The sequence below is a fragment of the Manis pentadactyla genome, chromosome 1 (genome assembly GCF_030020395.1).
Source record: "Manis pentadactyla isolate mManPen7 chromosome 1, mManPen7.hap1, whole genome shotgun sequence".
Lineage (NCBI taxonomy): Eukaryota > Metazoa > Chordata > Mammalia > Pholidota > Manidae > Manis > Manis pentadactyla.
The window spans coordinates 62,623,905-62,644,438 of NC_080019.1; the positions used below are offsets into that span (position 1 = coordinate 62,623,905).

The 20,534-nt window shown below is 41.9% G+C and overlaps 1 protein-coding gene across 1 annotated transcript in view; it reads left to right on the plus strand.

The window, feature by feature from the left end:
* The window catches only part of LOC118911160 (serotransferrin-like), a 54,394-nt gene that overhangs the window by 19,896 nt on the left and 13,964 nt on the right, over positions 1-20,534 (plus strand). The window contains 8 exon segments of the mRNA XM_036882867.2: positions 135-199; positions 3,671-3,855; positions 5,177-5,370; positions 11,460-11,551; positions 11,554-11,724; positions 12,251-12,345; positions 13,058-13,135; positions 15,681-15,763. Of these exon segments, the coding sequence (XP_036738762.2) occupies positions 135-199; positions 3,671-3,855; positions 5,177-5,370; positions 11,460-11,551; positions 11,554-11,724; positions 12,251-12,345; positions 13,058-13,135; positions 15,681-15,763 (963 nt within the window).

Genomic DNA, 20,534 nt, shown 5'->3' on the forward strand with positions numbered 1-20,534 from the left:
GATTAGAGATAGAATGGGAGTCACAATTGCTGATATCAGATGGCTAGCCATGACCTATAAGGTGGCCCTCCCAAATGACAGATGTGGCCCCCTCTAACCTCCTTTCTTCTCTCTCCCTGCCTGGTATTCTGCAGGTGTCTGGTTGAGAAGGGGGATGTGGCTTTTGTGAAACACCAGACTGTCCCACAGAACACTGATGGTAAGTGTACGTGCTCCTCTGTCTACGCAACCCAGGTTGCTGGGTTTACTTAATGCTCAGTTGCCTTTGTGGAAGTGTTATGGACTCTATCAGACCGCAGGGCTCGAATTCTAAACCTGTTTTTGCACTGAAAATCCTGGGTAGGCAGAATGGTAAGGGCTGTGAGGTTCTAGTGGCCCTGAATTCTCTCTCCAGAACCTTCCCACCAGTGCAGACATTGTCCTGACTTTCCCCTAAATTCTTCAGTGCATTCTTCCTAAGAACAAGGACATTTTCTTACATACCTACAATTACCTACAATTTTCATACATACTTACATACCTACAATGACCAGGAAATTTTTATTAACATGGATTTAATACTCATCCCATCCACAGTTCAAATTCAAATTTTTTAAATTATCCCCCCAAAGTCATTTTTAACTATTCCTGTATCTCCAGGTCCAATATATGTTTCAAATACATTCTAGACCCACTGAAAAAACCTAGAGACAGTGGCACACCAGTAGGAGTGAGCACCAAGAACCATTTTCTTCTAGAACCATTTTCCAATAGAAGAAACGAGGTCCCCTTGGAAAAATAGCTGATTCTAGGGCTGGGCAGGAAAAATATAAGGTGATCTTGGAATATCATGCTGAAGAGCTCAGAGGAATGGGACATGTCAAAGCACACTGGGGCCATTTTGAAGGACCTCCCACTGGCCAATCTGGGACATTTTGAGCATGAAAAGAAATAATAATAGTAGTAAGAGATAATAAACCATTGAATAAAATAAGAATGTACAAATCCATCCTGATTAAACAAGTAGGGGTGAAGGGAAAGATCTTTCTTTATTGTAGAATGCTAAGTCATAAATATAGAAATAATTACAGAGTTAAAAACCTATTATTTGGTAACCAATATGGTAATAATTTATTCAAGCAAGAATCAACGATGCATTCTAAAACTAGTAGGTGAATATTAGGTGGCTATGACATTAAGAAACAAAACAACATATTTTAAAAACTTAGCAGGAATGAGCATTCCACCTGCCCCCTCGGTATCACTAACTGCTTATAGAACCTGCTATAATCCAGGCAATTATTACTTCCCCTCCTTTCCTCAGGTCCCTTCAACCAACTTCAAACTTTTCTAGCAACACACCTAAAATGAACTAGCTCAGCACCAAATCCTCCAAGAAGCCTTCCCAGATGGCACAGCCCACAACAGAACCCTCTGTCCAGATTGCTAGTATAATCAAATTCATCACGTTCTGTAATAAACTATGGCCACAGTTTTTTCCTCCTCTTATACCCAAAACCAACTACAGTATGTGGCACCCAGAAGTTGCTAAGTACTCACTTGAAGGAATATTGTGTTGACTAATTTTTCTTTCTTCTCTCCTATTATTCTTGCTTTTCCCTTTAAGGGTAGTGCTTTTTGTTTGCTACCTGGGTGTTACCCTAAGACTGATTCTTTGTCACCCCTTAGTTTATTCTGAGTAGGGCTCCTCTCTCTAGGCCTCCACACCCCACTCTGTGATGACTCTAAGAGCCATGCCTCCTGAGGAAAATCTAGAGAAGAGACCATAACTTCCCATCTAAATAACACCGCAGGATCTCCATTTGGCATATGGTCATTTTTAAGTATAAAAGGCACTGGCACTGTAATCTCAACCTGTAGAAATCCAAACTCCTCATACTTCTCTCAAAATCCACCCCTTCTCACAGCCCCTGACCCTGCTGAGGACTTTATCATAAACCCTGCCAGTCAGGCTTAGACTGGTCTCCCAGTCAGTCTGTTCTTTGTTTCTTCAAAACAGTCTTCATTCAATTCTATGGTATGTGTGATACAGAAGAGTACAAAAGCATTCAGGATACAAAAGCATGTGGCTTGTATGATCTAATTATGTTGATATGTGCCTGCATACTGTATGTTAGTATAGAAAAAGGATTAGAAGAAATATACCAGCATTGAAAATGGGTGCCATGGGATTATGAGTGTTTCAAAATCTTCTTCCCTAAACTATGCAGCATTTCAAAAATTAGCCACAGTAAACAAGCATTACTTTTATTGGAAAGAATAATTTTTATTATGCACTTCTAGATGCCCACTGCTACCCACCCAACCTAGACCAAATCGCCACCCTGAATCTCATCTTTCTTAATTTTCCTATTTCAGACTCTGGCTCAAACAGTAACACTGACTTCCATTCGCATATCCTCAAAGACCCACTAGACTATTCCAGTGGGGCCAGTCTCCCCTCACCCATCAGAAACATCAGGCATGCCCCCATTCCTGAATCTCACCAGTGCCATCCATCCTCCCACAGAGAGGCATTCCTTTCCTTTCCTCTCAATCCTGCACACATTACAAGACACACCTAAAACCTTGCCTCCTCCAGCCAGTGTTCTATGGCTGTGCTCTCACAAGGCTGGTTCTGAGCTTACACAGTATTTAGTGTGTGTGCCACAAAATATAAAACGCTATTATTTGGGCCCTGAATTTTTGCTTTTGGTATGTGTGTTATTTTCCCCCTCCAATAAGACTGTGTCTTGCTGAGGGCTGTCAGCTGAGTATTGAATAAGTGTTTACATTAACACAATGGGTTTGGAGAGAATGCTGATGGATTTCACATGGAAGGATTGAGTTGGGGGGGAAAGGGGAATGTCAGAAGGTGAGCAAAGATGTGTGGAATTACTGGTGGGGTGAGGCAGGCAATTTGGAGTTTTCTGTTCAAACTATAAGTGTACATTTGGGGAATGTAAGCAAAGAGGTATTTAACTTTATATACAAATAACATGAAACTTGCATTTATTATAAAATATTATAAAATTTATTATAGTGAATTCATGTGTTGCTTGTTTAATTAAATGAAAATTAAATCAAGGAAAAGAGTGCAATCCTGCATTTAAGGGAGGAAGTAAAAACTGGGAAAACATATTTGAAAATTCCCTCAGGAAGGAGATTAGAAGTCCTGAAATGGGTGAGATTTTCATTTTTCAGAGAGAATACAGAAACGATGAAGCAAGGGGCATGTGCATATTTTCATGGAGAACCAGTAGGAGTGAACACTTATATGAATAAAACACTGGCCCCTGCCAGCAGAAGAGCCTCTGGGGAAAGTTCTTGGGCTTGCTGGTGCCAGAAGTTATGCAGAGATTGGCAGCCTGTTTAGACAGTCATGTTCTTCCTCTGCTGCAGCAACAAGTCCAGATGGTTTGGAATTTAGTAGAAATGAGCATCTTCTTGAACATCTCCTCTGGCTGGGGGGCGGTTGGGAGTGTGATCACTAGGAATTCCTGGTAGGAGTGAGTTGAATATGACTGCAGACATGTAGGTGTCTCTTCCTCTCCACATTGATGAAACCCCAGCGTGTGCACTTCTACTGGTCACTGTGCCCAGGCCCTTTACATGCAGTCAACCACATCCCCCCAGAGGGCGCCTTGACCAAAGCCTTCGAATAGGGCTGAGCCACCTTTTCTCTCCCTAGGAAATAACCCTGAACCGTGGGCTAAGGATCTGAAGCAGGGGAATTTTAAGCTGCTGTGTCTCGATGGCACCCAGAAGGATGTGGATCAGTATAAAACCTGCAACCTAGCCCAGGCCCCGAACCATGCTGTGGTCTCACGGAAAGATAAGGCACAGTGTGTTCACGACTTGTTAATTGGCCAGCAGGTATGAATGAGCCATGGCCTCCCACTCTGTTCCTGGGTGGGTGTAGAGTATTGGGAAAGTTCAGTGCTAAATGCAGCCCACACTCTAGCAATCTCTTTCTGGAAACTAGAAACAGGAGGTCGTGGACTGTGGAACTGGGTCTCCCAGGCGCAGCTCTGCTTGTATCTCCTGGTCACTGGAGACAAGTCCCCATCTGATCCACATGCCCTTGGGTCCAAGCATCTGCCTTCCTGCTTGCCCGTGACCTTGCTCTGTGGGACCCTCATTTTCCCCACTTGTATGCTTTTTGAAAAAGGAGACTGATTCTGTGTCCCAGATCTCCTTGATACAAGTCACAAAATATGGACGGTTTCTCTTGCTTGGACAGACTGAGAGCTATTCCAACAGCTGGAAAACACAGGGCCCCTACCTTCAGGGAGTTCGTTGCTCCGGAAAGCAGCCAACCCAGGGCGGGTCTTGGGGGCAGAGGGGCTGCCTGTGCATTCCAGGCCTAAGGGCTCCTCCGCCCACCCCACCGGCCCCGAGGGCCGGCTTCCTGCCTGTTGATTCACCAGTAGTTCTGTTTTTGTTAAATTAAGAAAACATGTCTTTGTGAGTCCTTTTAGATGATAATAATTAGCATTTAATGAACCCTGCCTAGGTCCTAGATGGAAGCTTAAACTTTTTGTAATCATCATTTCACTTATAATCTTAGGAGGCCTGGACTACTCAAGCCTCTTGCCCAAGACAGGATCAAAGATGCAGTCAAGCATGAACCTTTTTTTTTTTTTAGGTATTATTGATATACACTCTTATGAAGGTTTCACATGGAAAAACAATGTGGTTATTACATTCGCCCATATTGTCGTGTCCCCCCCATACCCCGTTGCAGTCACTGCCCATCAGTGAAGCATGAACTTTTAACAATTACCTGTACCACCCCTCATGGGGTGGCTCACATTTAGTATCTTCTTTGGCAATATTTGGAAGGGACATGTTTCTGTCCTTTCATTTCCTGGAAGCATCCCCCAAGGTCAGGGCCAACAGCGGGGAAGAGGGATCAGAGAAGTCAGGAAGGGGTGCGTGGGTGGGAGGCACTTCCCAGAGGAGGTGGGACCAGGATAGGCCTGGTCCAGAGGACTTTGGGGCTTCAGTAAGGTGTGGAGCTGGAGCCAGAAACAGATGAACGCCAAGTGAGGGACACAAGCAGATCCCAAGGCATCCTCTGCAACCCCCTTTCTTCCCGGGGCTGGGTCCCAGCTTTCAGCCTCCTCCATCCCGCTCACGTGTTCTCAGCTGCTCACTCGCACACATCCTCATGTGCTTTCCATCCGTTTGACAGACTTTGTATGGAACACGTGGAAGTGACTGCCCGGGCAAGTTTTGTTTGTTCAAGTCAGACACCAAGGACAGTCTGTTCAGGGATGACACACAATGTTTGGCCAAACTTCGGGACAAAACAACGTACGAATCCTACTTAGGAGAAAAGTATGTTACGGCTCTTGCTAACCTGAGACAATGCTCAACCTCGGGTGAGTAGGAGCAACAGCTTGGGGGAAGCTGCAGAGCGAACACAGGTGGGGCTCTAGGTGGTGGGTACAAAAGGAGGAGTGGGCTGTGGCCCACAGCGGATGAAATGATGGGCCAGATGGAATGGAGAAAGGACAGCGCAACCCCAGGCTACTTGTATGGGCAGATGGTAAGGACACAGGCTCAGGACACTGAAAAGTGAAATGCCTGGACATGCAGAACTCGTGTTATTACTAAGAAGAAGAAGAAGTTTACGTGGTGCTTTGCAGTGAACACCTTTTTATACAAAGCTGCATCTTCCATATCGTAGCCTTGAGCCACCTGTGGCGATTTGAATTTAAATTAATTAAAATTAAACAAAATAAAGAACTTAGTTCTTCAATCACACCAGTCACAATCCAAGTGCTCAACAGCAATATGTGGCCCCATACAGGAGAGCAAAGAGACCATTCCCATCATTGCAGGGAATTTTTTTACACAGTACTGCTCTTGAGAGCTTGAGCAACAATACATAAAATAAAGTTGCTATACTTACTACTCATGCAGAGCACCGATTTTCTAAGCATTAACATACTTTAAGACACACCTGTGCAATATAACTATGTTGGACATCATTTACTCACTTGAAGTCATTTGGAAGATATGGGAGAATAACATGTGGATGTAGGGCAGTGACTCTTCATCTTCTGTGTGCCTGTAAGTGAAGCACGGCCTTTAAAATACTGATCCCCAGGCCCTGGGCATACTGATTCAGCAAGTCGGTGCCAGGTTCAGAGTTTCTGCATTTTAACAGCTGCCCCACATGGTTCCCATGTAAGGAAAGTGTTTGCATGTGGCCACTGCTGTGAACACCCAGGTCACACTTACCTAACCTAAATCCTCTGTCAAGGGAGGAAGTCGGGCTCCCCTGTTCTCTGCTCCATCCTCAGTCCCTAGCATGGAAAGTGGTACATCCCAGGGGCTTAGTGCATCTTATTAAGGTAGTTCCTCAGCTGCCTAAAGAGGACAGAGAGGACAGTCCTACCAGGCTCTTCATAGCCTCATGGAGTCAGATGTGGGAGCCCCACTTGTAGCACACACTGTGGAGGATGATATAGAGCAGGGAAATCACATCACCATCTTGGTGTACAGTACTGCCCAGAAAGGCATAGGAGGTGCACAGGCATGTGGAGAAGGCCACTGTGAGAAAGGTCTGGTACCCATTGGAAGAGCAGGAAGATGGGTGTGAGTGCTTTTGTATCAGGCTTAATTTTTCACACTCAACAGAAAATACAGGTAGATTTTGACTGTCCTACCTCTTTGCTCTGCCCCCCAGGTCTCCTGGAAGCCTGCACTTTCCACAAAGTTTAAAATTCAAGAGGTGGGGCTCCCACCACATGCAGCTGGGAGCTCATGTGACCCGGAAGCTTTCCTCTGGTCTTGCTGGCCCTAGTGGCTTGGCTGCCTTCACAGCTTGGCAGTGGCATCTCTGCAGAACATAAAATAAAAACTATTATTGGTTTTATCTTTAAAAACTTCATTCTTTCTTAAATGTTGGGCCTAGAAGGAATTCTTTCATACCATCTGACTGAATACACACACAACTGAGTCCTTTTTTTCAGGGCGCAACCTTCATCTGATCCTGCCACAGCTTTGGTGTGGTGCCACAGCTGTGCCTCCTGGATATGGTCCGTGTAGGAAGTCATTCTAAGAGGAGTCTGCATGGTCATTTTAATAAAATCAAAAGTATATGTCTGTGTATGTAGGGGGCGGGGTGTTTAGAGAAGGGGCAGGAAGGAGGATATGGAGTAAATTGTTGAGGTGGAGTGTTCAGGGAAGTACAGAAAAAGAATGTAGAAGATTCAAATATTTAAAAAATACTTGCAATGACTTTCTTCAGGTTTACTTGAGGTCCTGCACCATCCCTTGACCCCGATTCCCATATCAGTCACTGCTCAGTTTCCTCCCTCACCCTGTTGGGCTCCTGAAAGGTAGAGGCTCACTCTCTCCAAGTCTCACTTACTGTTAAAGGTTGAACACACAGAAATCAGTCTTCTGCTCCTCTCACTTCCCTGCAGCTACCCTGGCCAAGGTCACTAATGCCAATTGTGAAAAACAATTTCAGATTTTTCATTCTTGAGTCTGTTTACTGTACTCAATACAGCTGATACTCACCCTTCCTTGGAACTCTCCTTAGCTTTCTGACATGACAGTTCTCTCTGTTTTGGTTCCTACCTCTCTCTTTCCATTTGTGGTCTTATTGTGGGCTCATCCTGTCAGCCCTGAAACTGGGGGGACATGTTCCTGGGGCTTTCCTCTTGATCCAGTGCTCTCCTCCCTGTCCAGGCTCTCTCTAAGCCTTGTGAGTAACTTGGGACATCTACATCTGTATCTTCATTTCTCAGCCTGGACTCCCAACACATATACCTCCTCCTACCTACGGTTCTATATTGTACATTCTCAAAGCCACAAATCACAAACTGAGGTGACATCCTGCCCCTTCCCTCTCTGGCTTCCCTAATCCAACTGTTGTTTTCATGTATTTCATATCAGCTAAAGACATGGTGTTCAATCCACTCACAGGAGCCAAATCTCAGTCACTGTTTTCTCCCACTCCACGGCCAATGTCAGAACGTTCTGTTGATTTTTGCCTTCTAAACAACTCTCCAGTTTTCCCCTTTACTTCCTGACTCCTACTACAGCCTCAGTACTCACTCAGGGGCAGAGCTGCAGATGGGCAGTCTCTGGACACAACAGGCCTCATCTCTCTTAACTTTCTAGCAGCCAAGGAGTCTAGATGCTGGGTCCACTTTACAGTCAATACCTGATATTGACCTTCTACACACAGACTTACTTTACTTTGAGACTATTTAATACTCTGCCTTATTTAATAGTCACCAAAACCTACCCTTACCCAAAATCCTATAATAACTCTTTCTTTTCCTTTGGTGAGATGCCCCATGGTTCCTCAGGTGTGGACTGTCTTACTGCAATGGGTCAACAAACCTAATTCTGTCAACAATGTACTGAGTACCTACCAGGAGCCAGGCCCTGTTCTAGAACTGTGAATACAGTGGTGCATCTCTTAAAATAATTTGTTTATTTTTATTTATTCCTTTCTCTAGACTACCTTCTTATCAGTATAAATATACAGAGACATGTCTGAAATAATGTTCACCAGGTACTATAGTTGTAAAATATGAGGACATCTGTGGCTTTCTTTTTGATCTTTCATTATGCTTGAATTTTTAACACAATAACCATGTCTCATTTTAATTCCTTTTTTAAAATCCTCTAGTTTTTCAAAGAAACAGAATTAAAGAAATAAGCTAAAGTAGAGGGATCACATGATTGGTGTCCCGAGGCTGAGACAGATGCCACAGTGCCTCAGAGCTATTGCAAACGGAAGAGGAGGGAAAAGTTTATCTGGTGAATGAGACATTTTAACTGACAGAAGAGAAAGAAAAATTGTCTCACGACATTTTTTTTTGTGGTAACTCTCCATCTGATGTTGAAATCAAGGAGCAGAACATTTTCAGAAGCAGCAGTCTCTGCATGTCTTTCCACTGCATTCATCCCTAGAGCCCCTGGAAACCTGTGGTGTCCACTAGGTGGAGGTGTGGGAGGACAGGAAGGAGCTGATCCCATCCTCTCATGCCCTCATTCCCGAGAAGGGGATACTACTTTCTCACTTGAATGTGGAAGGTGCACACATTTCTTCTGCCTTCATAATACAAATTATAAACAAATTGAAAAAGAAATTATTGTGCTTGTTAAATTCTTCTTTCTTCATTCCAAAATTTCACCACCAAGAGAGCACTTTTTCAATCACACAGCTCTGACTAAAAACCCTTACACAGTTAAGACAGTTATAGTAGGTATTTTCCATGTCTGGCCCTTCCTCCTTCCCTGAATTCTTAGTCCCTAACAGAGGAGTCAATGATCATTATAAAGGAGTTGTGTGTGTGTGTGTTGGATAGTGGGTACAGAGCAGGAACCAGGACCTTAGGAAAGAAAGGAAATAGAATGTGGTAAGACTACACAGTTTTGATAGTTTTAATTAATAATGCTAATTTAAATAAAGCATTGGTTTCCTTATGTCAACCTCACATCCTGCATATCCTTCCTTAACCTGGAGTCCTTAAAATAGAGTCCCTATTGCCTATCCTTATCAATGAAATGCCTGGAAAATGAACTGAACTATGTTAGAGCATACAGTTAAGCATAAAAGAACCCAGTTGCCTGGGACCAATGTGTAAGTTACCTAAACCCTGCTTCAGCTTCTCTCTGATAATGGGTCATTATGAGGATTAAACCAAGTTAATAAGTTAAAGTAGTTAGAACAATTTCTGGCACTAGCAAACACTCATTAGCGTTGGTAATCATCCTCATTAACCACCCTCTTGTCCTTCTACCACAGTCTCACTTCCATACCGATCTCCCCAGCCCCACCATCACCCTGCTGTTCCCCCGGAGCTCACTTTTCATTCAAGCCCTCATCATAGAAGCCTCTCTGTCACCAGAGATGCTGCTGACCACTTCCAGGACATATTTTACTCTTGTGTCACTGACTTTGCCTTCTCAGGCTTCTTTGTGGGTTCCACTCTCTTTCTCACTTTCGTGCTTTCCATTATTTTAATGACCATTTGTTCACGTATCACTCCCAAATGAAAACCTACCATCTATTGCAGAAACTTTACATTCATGTACGGTATCACCTGCTTAATACAATATCTTACGTTTATTGGAGGCACCTGAAACTCAGTATATACAAAAGAGAGGCGATTATTCATTCTGGCTGTGTCCCCAGCTCCAAAGTCCCTCCAACTGAGTTCTGTATTTCACTTTATGCACTCTGATATTCTCAGTAACCCACACCAAATGCTTTAGATGTAGTCTTGATAACTCTCCTTCTCCTTAACACAGCATATTCAATTAACCACCATATCCTATATATTTTTCTTCTAAATGTCTCTCAAATCTGTGCCATCTTTTCCACACCTACCTCTCTCCCTGGTTCAAAACCTGTGCATCTTTCGCCAAAATGCTGCAACAGCTCCCAGCTGGTTTCCCTGCCTCCAGTCTTTTCTTTCTCAAATCAGAGTTCTCCCTTGATCTGCCAACCATCTATGTGACCCCCAAATGGAACTTCTTGCGGCATAGAAGTCTAGGTTCTGGACAAAGTCCAGGTTCCTCAGCATAGCACACAGTCCCTTCAGGTCTGGTTCTGGCCAGCCTTTCCTGCTTCATCACCTACCACTTCCGCTGAAATGATACCTGCTTAATGACAGAGACTGCAGACTCTCAGCCCCTAGGCTGGCCACTTCTGGTCCAAAGAGGTGCTTTATTTGGGTCATAAGATGAATCAAAAACATTTTGTGTTAAAAATATTTTGAATGTTTTCCCTTACTTGCCGAAATTTGAAAAGTGGAAAAATTTCCATAAAAACCTGTCTTGCTGGTTCAGTTTGGAAATCTGAGAGAACTGGTCGCCTTGGTGTCCGATATCTGCCTGGCAGAGTAGTGGCTGCCCACTTTGAGCAGGAATGACAGCAGTTTTCGACAATCCCCTCCCTTCCCATTGGTCTTCCAGGCTGCTTGCTTTCACGTAGATATCTCAGCCCTAGATTTACAATGTAGGGAAACGTTCACGTTATTACTCATTTTCTTCTGCACAGAGCACCCTTTCTTCTCTTACACCTGTAGAGGCTAACAACTCATCCTTGATGGCTCCGTTTCTGTCACTTGCCTCCAGGAGCTTTTCTCTGAACGCATGATGGACTAAGCGTCACTTTCTGTATTCCCGTAGCGCACCGTACATCCTCTGTCATATCCCATGCCACACCCAATTCAGATGAAATGTTTGTGTAATGCTTGCGCTCCTCACAAGACTCACCTCACTAAGGAAGCGACTGGAAATTCTCGAAAATTCCTTGGGCCATTCATTTTATTCATGCATCATTCTGTCAAACACCATGAAAAGGGCGGCGACATTTGACTCATTTTAAAGGATGAATATGTCACTCTGAAATACCCGTGGCTGCCCACTGATTCGGAAGGAGCAATGTCCATGAGAACTACAACTCCCATCAGGACCTTGGGGATCACCGGCCCTAGGGAGGAAATACAACGTAGGAACTACCACTCCCGTGATGCTCCGCTTCGGACGCTTGCGCAGAGCCCAGGGCCACGTCGCTTTTGCGGCGCCGGAGACCACGCATCTCGGCCATGGCGTCCACGGACACCCGGCGGATGGGCAATGGCGGTAGTGTCGGAGGGGCCTTCCAGCCTTACCTAGACTCCTTGCGGCAGGAGCTGCAGCAGGGGGACCCGACGCTACTGTCAGTAGCGGTGGCGCTCCTCGTGGTGCTGCTGACGCTGGGTAAAGAGACGGCCGTGGTAATGGCGGGTGCAGGGCGGGCGAGCGACCGCGAACGCGGGGCGGCGAAGGCACTTGAGAGGTGTCTGGAGAAGGAGATGCCCGTTATACCATCTTTCCCTGCTACCTGCAGCAGCGGGGGAGCGCTGCGCTAGAGGGGTTCCCCGCGAGCCCCGGAGTCTTGGAGACTCGGGTTACTACTCTTTCTTCATCGGCCCCTGTTAGGCTTGAGCGCGCGGGTGCCCCCTTTGCTTTCGGTACCGGGACTCCCAGGGTCTTCATTCTAAGTTTGAGCGTCCTGTGTTTGCAGCTGGGCGCTGAGGATACAAATTTAGTAAGAAGAGATTGTACTTGAGTCTACAGTCGGGGTAGAGGTCTGGCTTTAATGAGTATAATGGTGGTAATAACAAAAATAAGTTCCCGGTGAATGAGTTGTTTTGTGATAGATTTATGTTAATTTCCCCCACCCCAGTCATACACAGATACTATTGATAAGGCATAATTTAGGTTGTTTTTCTTTATTCTGCAGTGTTCTGGAAGTTCATCCGGACCAGAAGGAGCAGTCAAAGAGCTGTTCTTCTTGTTGGCCTCTGTGACTCTGGGAAAACATTGCTCTTTGTCAGGGTAAATGCTTTTATTTACATCTCTCTTGATAGGAAGTTTTGGGGCTCCCCATTATTCCTGTAAGGTCATGTTTAGTTTGGAAATGAAGCTGATGCTGACAAATTGGGGAGTTACCTCTTGACTCACTTGGGAAGACAAAAATATGCTTGAAAAATTCATAAAGTGGAGTTTTTTTGACCATTTCTGTTTTCTTGCACATTTATGATACTGATATTTAGCCTTTATCCCATTTAAGGATTTTGTGTAACTACTTTCATGCCATGGCCAAGATGCCAGAACAGCTCAAGAGATAGAAGATGGTGATCTGTATGTGCTATATAGTTTTCTCATTATTAGTCTTCCTTTTGAGAGTATAAATTCTTTAACTTCCACTAAAGAAATGTAATCTCTAATCATTTTTTATTAAAAATGTTTATGGAAGGTTGGTAAATTTGGCCACTAACCAAATGAAATTATTGCTTGAAAATAGTAGTTTAAAATAATAGGGGTTTTTTTTATCCCCTTCTCACTAGGTAGAGTGGAATGAAGTAAGCAATTAGATTTTTCTACAAGTAAAGGGGGATAAAAGTCAATATGGTCCATGTCAGCTATCTCAAGCAACATTTATTTGTTTGACCTGATACCAAGGAGTTAGAACAAAATTATTCTCTTTAAGTTTGAAATTTGTATGTTTACTCTCATCTCTCCCATATAATTTTTTTTTTTTTTACAGTTGTTAACAGGCCTTTACAGAGACACTCAGACTTCTATTACTGACAGCTCTGCTATGTACAGAGTCAACAATACCAGGGTAAGCACTTCCTAGAATGTTGGAAGTCTGAGTTTTACTTTGGTACGTCAAGAAAGGACACTTCTAGTATGAATTAGTCTGAGGGTGCAGGTACCATTCGTAGCTTATTATTATAGATAAACATAGTCCATGGGACAAATTCTCTCAGCCACCAAAGCAGTGATTTAATCATGCACTCTCTTTACTTTTTTGTATCTCATGCATACTGATGTTACCTCATATTTTATTAGTTTTTGTTTCTATGTCTTCTTTCCAACTGTATCAGAGTTCTTAAGGGTGAGAAGCCTTTTTCTTTTCTTTATGTGTTGAATAGATACTACATGTATATGGGATAAAAATCCAAAAGGTTACGAAGGATATTTATTGGAAAGTAATTTTGCTTTTCCTTTCCCTACACCCAGTCTTCCTAGAGGTAATATCCTACCATTTTTCTATGTATCCTCCCAGATAGTGTATGCATATACAAACGTATCTATATAGCCTGTAGTTTCTTTAATCTGTTTAACAGTATGACTAATACAGCTGGGGTTTGTTTTTGTTTTGCTCCCTAATTTGTACACATGGTTGATTTCTGAGCTGACCATACAATTAAATTCTTATTTAATAAAAGCCCTGTTAGCAGATTAGTTTTGTTTGTTGTTACAATCTTTTGCTTTTACAAATGAGTATGTTTCCAAAATACTGGTAAGGAATCATGTGTCCCTGTGTTGCTCCAGGATGTAGATCGGGACTGCCAACCTGATCATAATGCCTAATAAGCATTTGGTGAGTGGAGGGAGGGCCGGGTGGCTGGTTGGAGGGATAGCTGTGGAGATGGATGAATTAGAATGGTAATTGTAGAGATCTTTTCTCTTTTCTCCATGGGTCCTCCCTGCCCCGCCTCTTCTGATACCTCCAGAAATAAACATTGTAAGCAAAGGTAAAGAAACATTATTTTAAATTTTTTAGAAATATTTTTGCTTTTTTTCAATAATGGTACTCTTTCTGGCTCAATCCCTTTTAAACTCCCAAGGATTCAGCTCTTGAAATTTCAGGTTTGGGAGATCTTTAATTCTCAGGGCACTTGTGCCAGATTTTTTAAGTAGGGTATTCCAGGGTATGCTTTAGACCTTTACTTTCCAGTAGAGTAATCACTGGCCATGTGTGACTGTTCAGCGACCTGAAATGTGACTAGTCCAAATTGAGGGATGCTATAAATGTAAAATACACACCAGGTCTTAAAGGTTTGGAATGAAAAAAAAAAATGTAAACTATTAATAATTCCTTGATTTTTTATTATGTTAAAAAGGTAATGTTTTAGATATATTGGATTAAACATATTAAAATTAATTTTACCAATTTCTTTTTACATTTTTAATGTGATCAGAAAATTTAACATATTACATTTGAGGCTTACCTATTTCTATTGAAAATGTATAACATTCCTCCCTTTTTTACTCCTTCTGTCACCCTGCTTATGTTTTAGGTACAGGTTTTTTCTCAAGATAATAATGTATTTAGTACTGTATCTCCAGGATTGTTTATAATGTGTGGTGTAATACTGATTGTGAAATGTCGTAGTGGTTCCCAACTTAAGGTCATTAGACTCTTACCAGTATGAAAAAAGAAGGCTGATGGACATGGTATTTTTACCCATAGAGAGCTGCACAGACCAAGTGGCAGGTCATAATGAATTCACCTGTAAGCATGTCAGATCATGTTGACCCCCTCCAGCTGAACTTTGGTTAAGGCTGGCAGTGGATAAGGTGGGGCATCTAAGAAATGATTCGTGGGTCTCCTACATGTACTAGGGCTATATTCAGGAGTCTGATTGTTGAGCATAGCCATATCTACCTTGAACACGAGCTCAAGCATGAAGGCCTGGAGTGAATAGCACCTAAGTGGGCACTTAGTGAGTCTGCCTAGTAGTGGGACAACCCCTCCCTGTTTCAGTGATTGTCTGTATCAAGAACTGACACAAAATATTGACAGAGTTGAAATAAAAATGGTGTGTCTAGTAGATAAATATTTAAAAATTAAATTTCAGTGGAAATATAAAGGAATGTTTTGTTACAAAAATTGGGTATCCCTATAATGGTAACATGCTATATGATAAAGTGCATCTTCTATTGCTTTATTTATAAAGTTTGTGAATATTTATTACTGTTTTTCACATGTTTTGCTTTTATTTATACTGGTATATTTCCCCATCCTCAGATGGACCGACCACATTTCCTGACTTCGGCAGACAGAGTCAGATTTCTCATCTACCCTCAACATTTACCAAAATTCTAATTTCACATTGTGCTGATCATTCTGATGATAAGGCCTGTTAGAGCAAGGACCATGTCTGTTTTTGTTCACTGTTATAACCACAGAGCCTCGACTGATGATTTATAAATAGAAGATGCTCTTTGAACATTTGTTTGATTCACTAATTATGGTGAACATTTTTTTTAATTGACTAATTGGGGACTATTTAGGTTACCTGAAACCTACTGTGAAAGGCGTATGTTGTGACTGTCAATCAGGACTGAAACATTAATGTTATTGCTGCCATCCTTAGGGCACTAGCCTGACCTTGATTGACCTCCCTGGCCATGAGAGCTTGAGACTTCAGTTCTTAGAGCGGTTTAAGGCTTCAGCCAGGTAAGTAACAGTGGAATGGGCTTGTCGGAAGTCTGTACATGGAGGCCACCATGTTGTTTGCTCTCGTGGTATTTGAGGGCAGTCTGGTGTCCTGGAGTGGAAAGAGCATGGACCCTAGGGTCAGCCATTTCTGGGTTGCAGGCCTGCCTTCACTACAATTTTATAAGGATTCTAGGAGATAATGTTTGAAAGTGTTTCTCAAATTGTTCAGAAAGTGTTAACTCATTATCATTTTAGGAAATTTTTACTTTGAGGAAAAAATAATGTGTAGAACTATTAAAATCTGGAAAAAAAGAATTTCAAAGCTAGATGGAATCCTAGAAGTTAGTAAAATCCAACACTATGGACCTCTATTCTTAAATTACTTAAAATTGATGCCTCAAAGGTACAGAACAGTATCCCCATATTTCTTTTAGTATTGCCCTAGTGTTACTGACTCTTATTTCCTAAAGTTCTTATGCTGCAGTTAAGATGCTTTATTCTTGTTAGTCTCTTAACACTGATAAGAACTTAAGAGGAAAATCAACATACCACATTTAATGTATTTTAAGACACAATTTAGTATCTATGAAATTGGAATGTTACTTATAGCCAATGGTATTATAGTTTAATTGGCAAAATTTTTCCTTTCTTAGTTGTACCTGAAATAGTAACATACCTTTTAATTGATAGAATCTTAGGTTTAATGGAATGACGTAGTTTTTCTTTCCTTTTTTTAAGCTATATTGACTTAAAATTTATTGCTTACTTGGCCACAAGGTGGCGGTGATGAACAATCTATCACAGATGAGACTTGTGTGATTTTTTCAAAGAAAGGCAACTTTTTAGAGCAGTTTTAGGTTCACAGCAAAATTGAGCAGAAGGTAGAGACTCACCATATAGTCCGTCCCCAGACATGCATAGCCTCCCCCATTGGCAGCATCCCCCACCACAGTGGTTCATTGGTCACAATTGATGGGCTTGCATTGACACATCTTAATCACTCCAGTAACATTAGGGTTTACTCTTGCTGTTGTGCATTCTGTGGGTTTGCACAAATGTATTATGGCATATACACACCATTGTAGTATCATACAAAGTAGTTTTGCTGCCTTAAAAATCCTCTATACTCTTCCAGTTCATCTCTCTCTCCTCTAGCCCCTCAAAACCACTCATCTTTTTGTTGTCTCCATAGTTTTGCCTTTTCCAGAATGTCATATAGTAGGAATCACAAAATATGCAACCTTTCGTATTGCCTTCTTTCACTTACTAATATGCATTTGAGTCTCTTCCATGTCTTCATGGCTTGATAGCTCTTTGGAGCACTGAATAATACTCCATTGTCTGGATGGACCGCAGTTTATCCCATCACCTACTGAAGGACATCTTGGTGTTTCCAAGTCTTGGCAATTCTGAATAAAGCTGCTATAAACAGCCATATGCAGGTTTTTTGTGTGAACATGTTTTTGGGTAAATATCAAGGAGCTTAGTTGGGGAATCATATGGCAAGAGTATGTATAGTTTTGTGGGAAATTGCCAAACTGTCTTCCAAAGTGGCTGTACCATTTTATATTCCCCCCAGTGATAAATGAGATTTTCTGTTGCTCTGCATCCTCATCAGCATTTAGTGTTGTCGGTGTTCTGGATTTTGGCCATTCTAATAGCTGTGTAGTGGTATCTGATTGTTGTTTTAATTTTCATTTCCCTGATGACATAGAATGTGGAGCATCTTTCATATACTTATTTACTATCTACATACCTTGTTTTGTGGGGTGTCTGTAAAGATCTTTGACTCAGTTTTTAGCTGGGTTGTTTGTCTTCTTGTTGAGTTCTTTATATATTTTTGGATAACAGTCCTTTTTCAGGTAGATCTTTTGCAAATATCTTCTCTCAGTCTGGCTTGTCTTATTCTTCTGATGGAGACTTTTAAGGAGCAGAAATTTCTCTCTTTAATGAAGTCCAGTTTACCAGTTCTTTTCATGGATCATGCCTTTTGTGTTGTATTTAAAAAGCCATTGCCAAATACAAGGTGGTCTAGATTTTCTCCTGTGTTACCTCCTAGGAGTTTTTATGGTTTTGCAGCTTACATCAAGTCTGTGACCCATTTTCAGTTAATTTTGGTGAAAGGTGTAAGGTCTGTATCTAGATACATTTTTTTGCATGTGTTTGTCTAGCTGTTCCAGCGCCATTTGTTGAAAAGACTCTCTTTGCTCCGTTGTACAGATCTTTCTTAATGATAGACCTGTCGTTAAGTTGAAAGTGTGTTTAATACACCTAACCTACCAAACATAACCTAGCTTACCTTAAACATGCTCAGAACGCTTACATTAACCTACAACTGGGCAAGCCTGTTTTATAAAAAAGCATTTAATATCTCATTTATTGAAAACTGTACTGAAAATGAAAAAGCAGAATGGTTGTAATGTGTCGGTTGTTTACCTGTCTGATTGCATGGTTGACTGGGAGCTGTCTTGTAAATGACAGGAGTGATTTAGCTTTATCATGCTGTTTCAGTTGGAAGATTCACATTTTCAATTTCTCGAAAATTCTCAGCATTATCTTTGCAGTTCTGTTTTGAAATTCTTTTGTTCTCACCTCTTAGAAGGCTAATTAATAACATCATTGAACCTTATCATTCTGCCCTTACTCTTCTCTGTTTGTCTTCTCTTTTTTACCTTTCATACAGTATGATTCTCTCATATTTGTTTTGTTGCTTACCATACAGTTTTCCAGCTGTGAGTATTCTTTGCTTAACTTTTCCATTGTGTTATTTGTTTTGTTCTTCACTTCTAAAAACCTGTCTTTTCAAATCAGCCTATTTTGTTATACTATCTTATTCTTTTCTTATGGTTTCTAGTATTCTCTCAACTAATTTAAAATATTTTATTGATTGCTCTATTAAGTTTTGCGGTGCTGAATAATCTGTCTTTGTAGTTATTCTCTCTCAAAATGGTTTATTTTCTGTGCTTCAGTTTTTGATGCAGAGCCCCCTGTTCATGGGGATTGGATCTGGTTCTGTTTGCTGCTATTGGCTGCAGTATAACAGGAAAGCCACTCTCCAGAAGGGGTTCCTATTTCCACCTTTAGGGGCCCTTAGAGGTTCATTGAATTTGGCCCAATTTTTATAAAAATGTTCCTGCCTGGTTTTTGTTTTTCTTTTTTGCTATCATGTGGTAAGTAATTCTGAGTTGTAGACCTCAACAAATAAATAAATATAATTATCAAAAAAAAAAAGTGTTCCTGCCTGGGCTCTTACCCCATGGGAGAATCTAAATTTATACCTCATATTTGAGTGCAGCCCAGGAGGCCTGGTGTTTGAATTCTTGTAGGGTTACTTTCCTACGCCGCCCTCCATTAGACTGCCTTTAAATTCTAGGCTTTGGGCAGGATGTTCGGTTCAGCTCTCCCACTGCATGTTGGCCATTGTACATCTCCAGCTGCACCTGAGCATTCAAACCCTAGTCCCTAAGGACTGTTTCCTGCAGTTTTCCTGGACTGCTGAGCTTAACTTTGGTACCCATGTTTCTGTCACGGAGGTGCCTCACTATGGCTGCATTAGGTTGGGTCTAGCCACTCTGCTTCTAGTTAACTGCTCTCTTAGATTGATTTGTCTTCCATTTAGGCATCAATACTCTTTGTAACAGAAAAGCATAGACTCTGTAGGTCAGTGTGCCACACTCCTTTGCTGCCTGAACTGGGTTCCCCCATTTCCTCACCTCCCTGTGTTGCAGCTTGAGTTCTCTAGGGCATGTCGTTCATTCCCTTGTGCCCTGCACATACTATCCAGAAAGTCTGTGCCCCAATTTGCTGTCTGGCTAAAATTGAAGTCAACTGTTAAATTCACCTTTCAGTCTTTTTGACTGCTCTCATGTAAATGATCTTCCTGTTTGTTCCTGTTGTAGCAGGTGCATAGGTCTGTCCTAGCATTTTTTTTTCTTTTTTTCTTTTGGTATCATTAATCTACAATTACAGAAAGAACATTATGTTTACTAGGTTCCCCCCTTCAACAAGTCCCCTCCACTACCCCTTCACAGTCACTGTCCATCAACGTAGTAAGATGCTGTAAAATCACTATTTGTCTTCTCTGTGTTGCGCAGCCCTCCCCGTGCCCCCCACGCACTATACATGCTAATCGTAATGCCCTCTTTCTTTTTCCCCACCCTTATCCCTTCCCTCCCACCTGTCCTCCCCAGTCCCTTTCCCTTTGGTAACTGTTAGTCCATTCTTGGGTTCTGTGCTTCTGTTGCTGTTTTGTTCCTTCAGTTTTCTTTTGTTCTTATACTCCACATATGAGTGAAATCATTTGGTACTTGTCTTTCTCCACCTGGCTTATTTCACTGAACATAATACCCTGTAGCTCCATCCATGATGTTGCAAATGGTAGGATCTGTTCTTTTTTTATAGCTGAGTAATATTCTATTGTGTATACATACCACATCTTCTTTATCCATTCATCTACTGATGGACATTTAGGTTGCTTCCATATCTTGGCTATTGTAAATAGTGCAGCGATAAACATAGGGATGCATCTATCTTTTTCAAACTGGAGTGCTGCATTCTTGGGGTAAATTCCTAGAAGTGGAATTCCTGGGTCAAGTGGTATTTCTATTTTGAGCATTTTGAGGAACCTCCATACCGCTTTCCACAATGGTTGAACTAATTTACATTCCCACCAGCAGTGTAGGAGGGTTCCCCTTTCTCCACAACCTTGCCAACATTTGTTGTTGTTTGTCTTTTGGATGGTAGCCATCCTTACTGGTGTGAGATGATATCTCATTGTGGTTTTAATTTG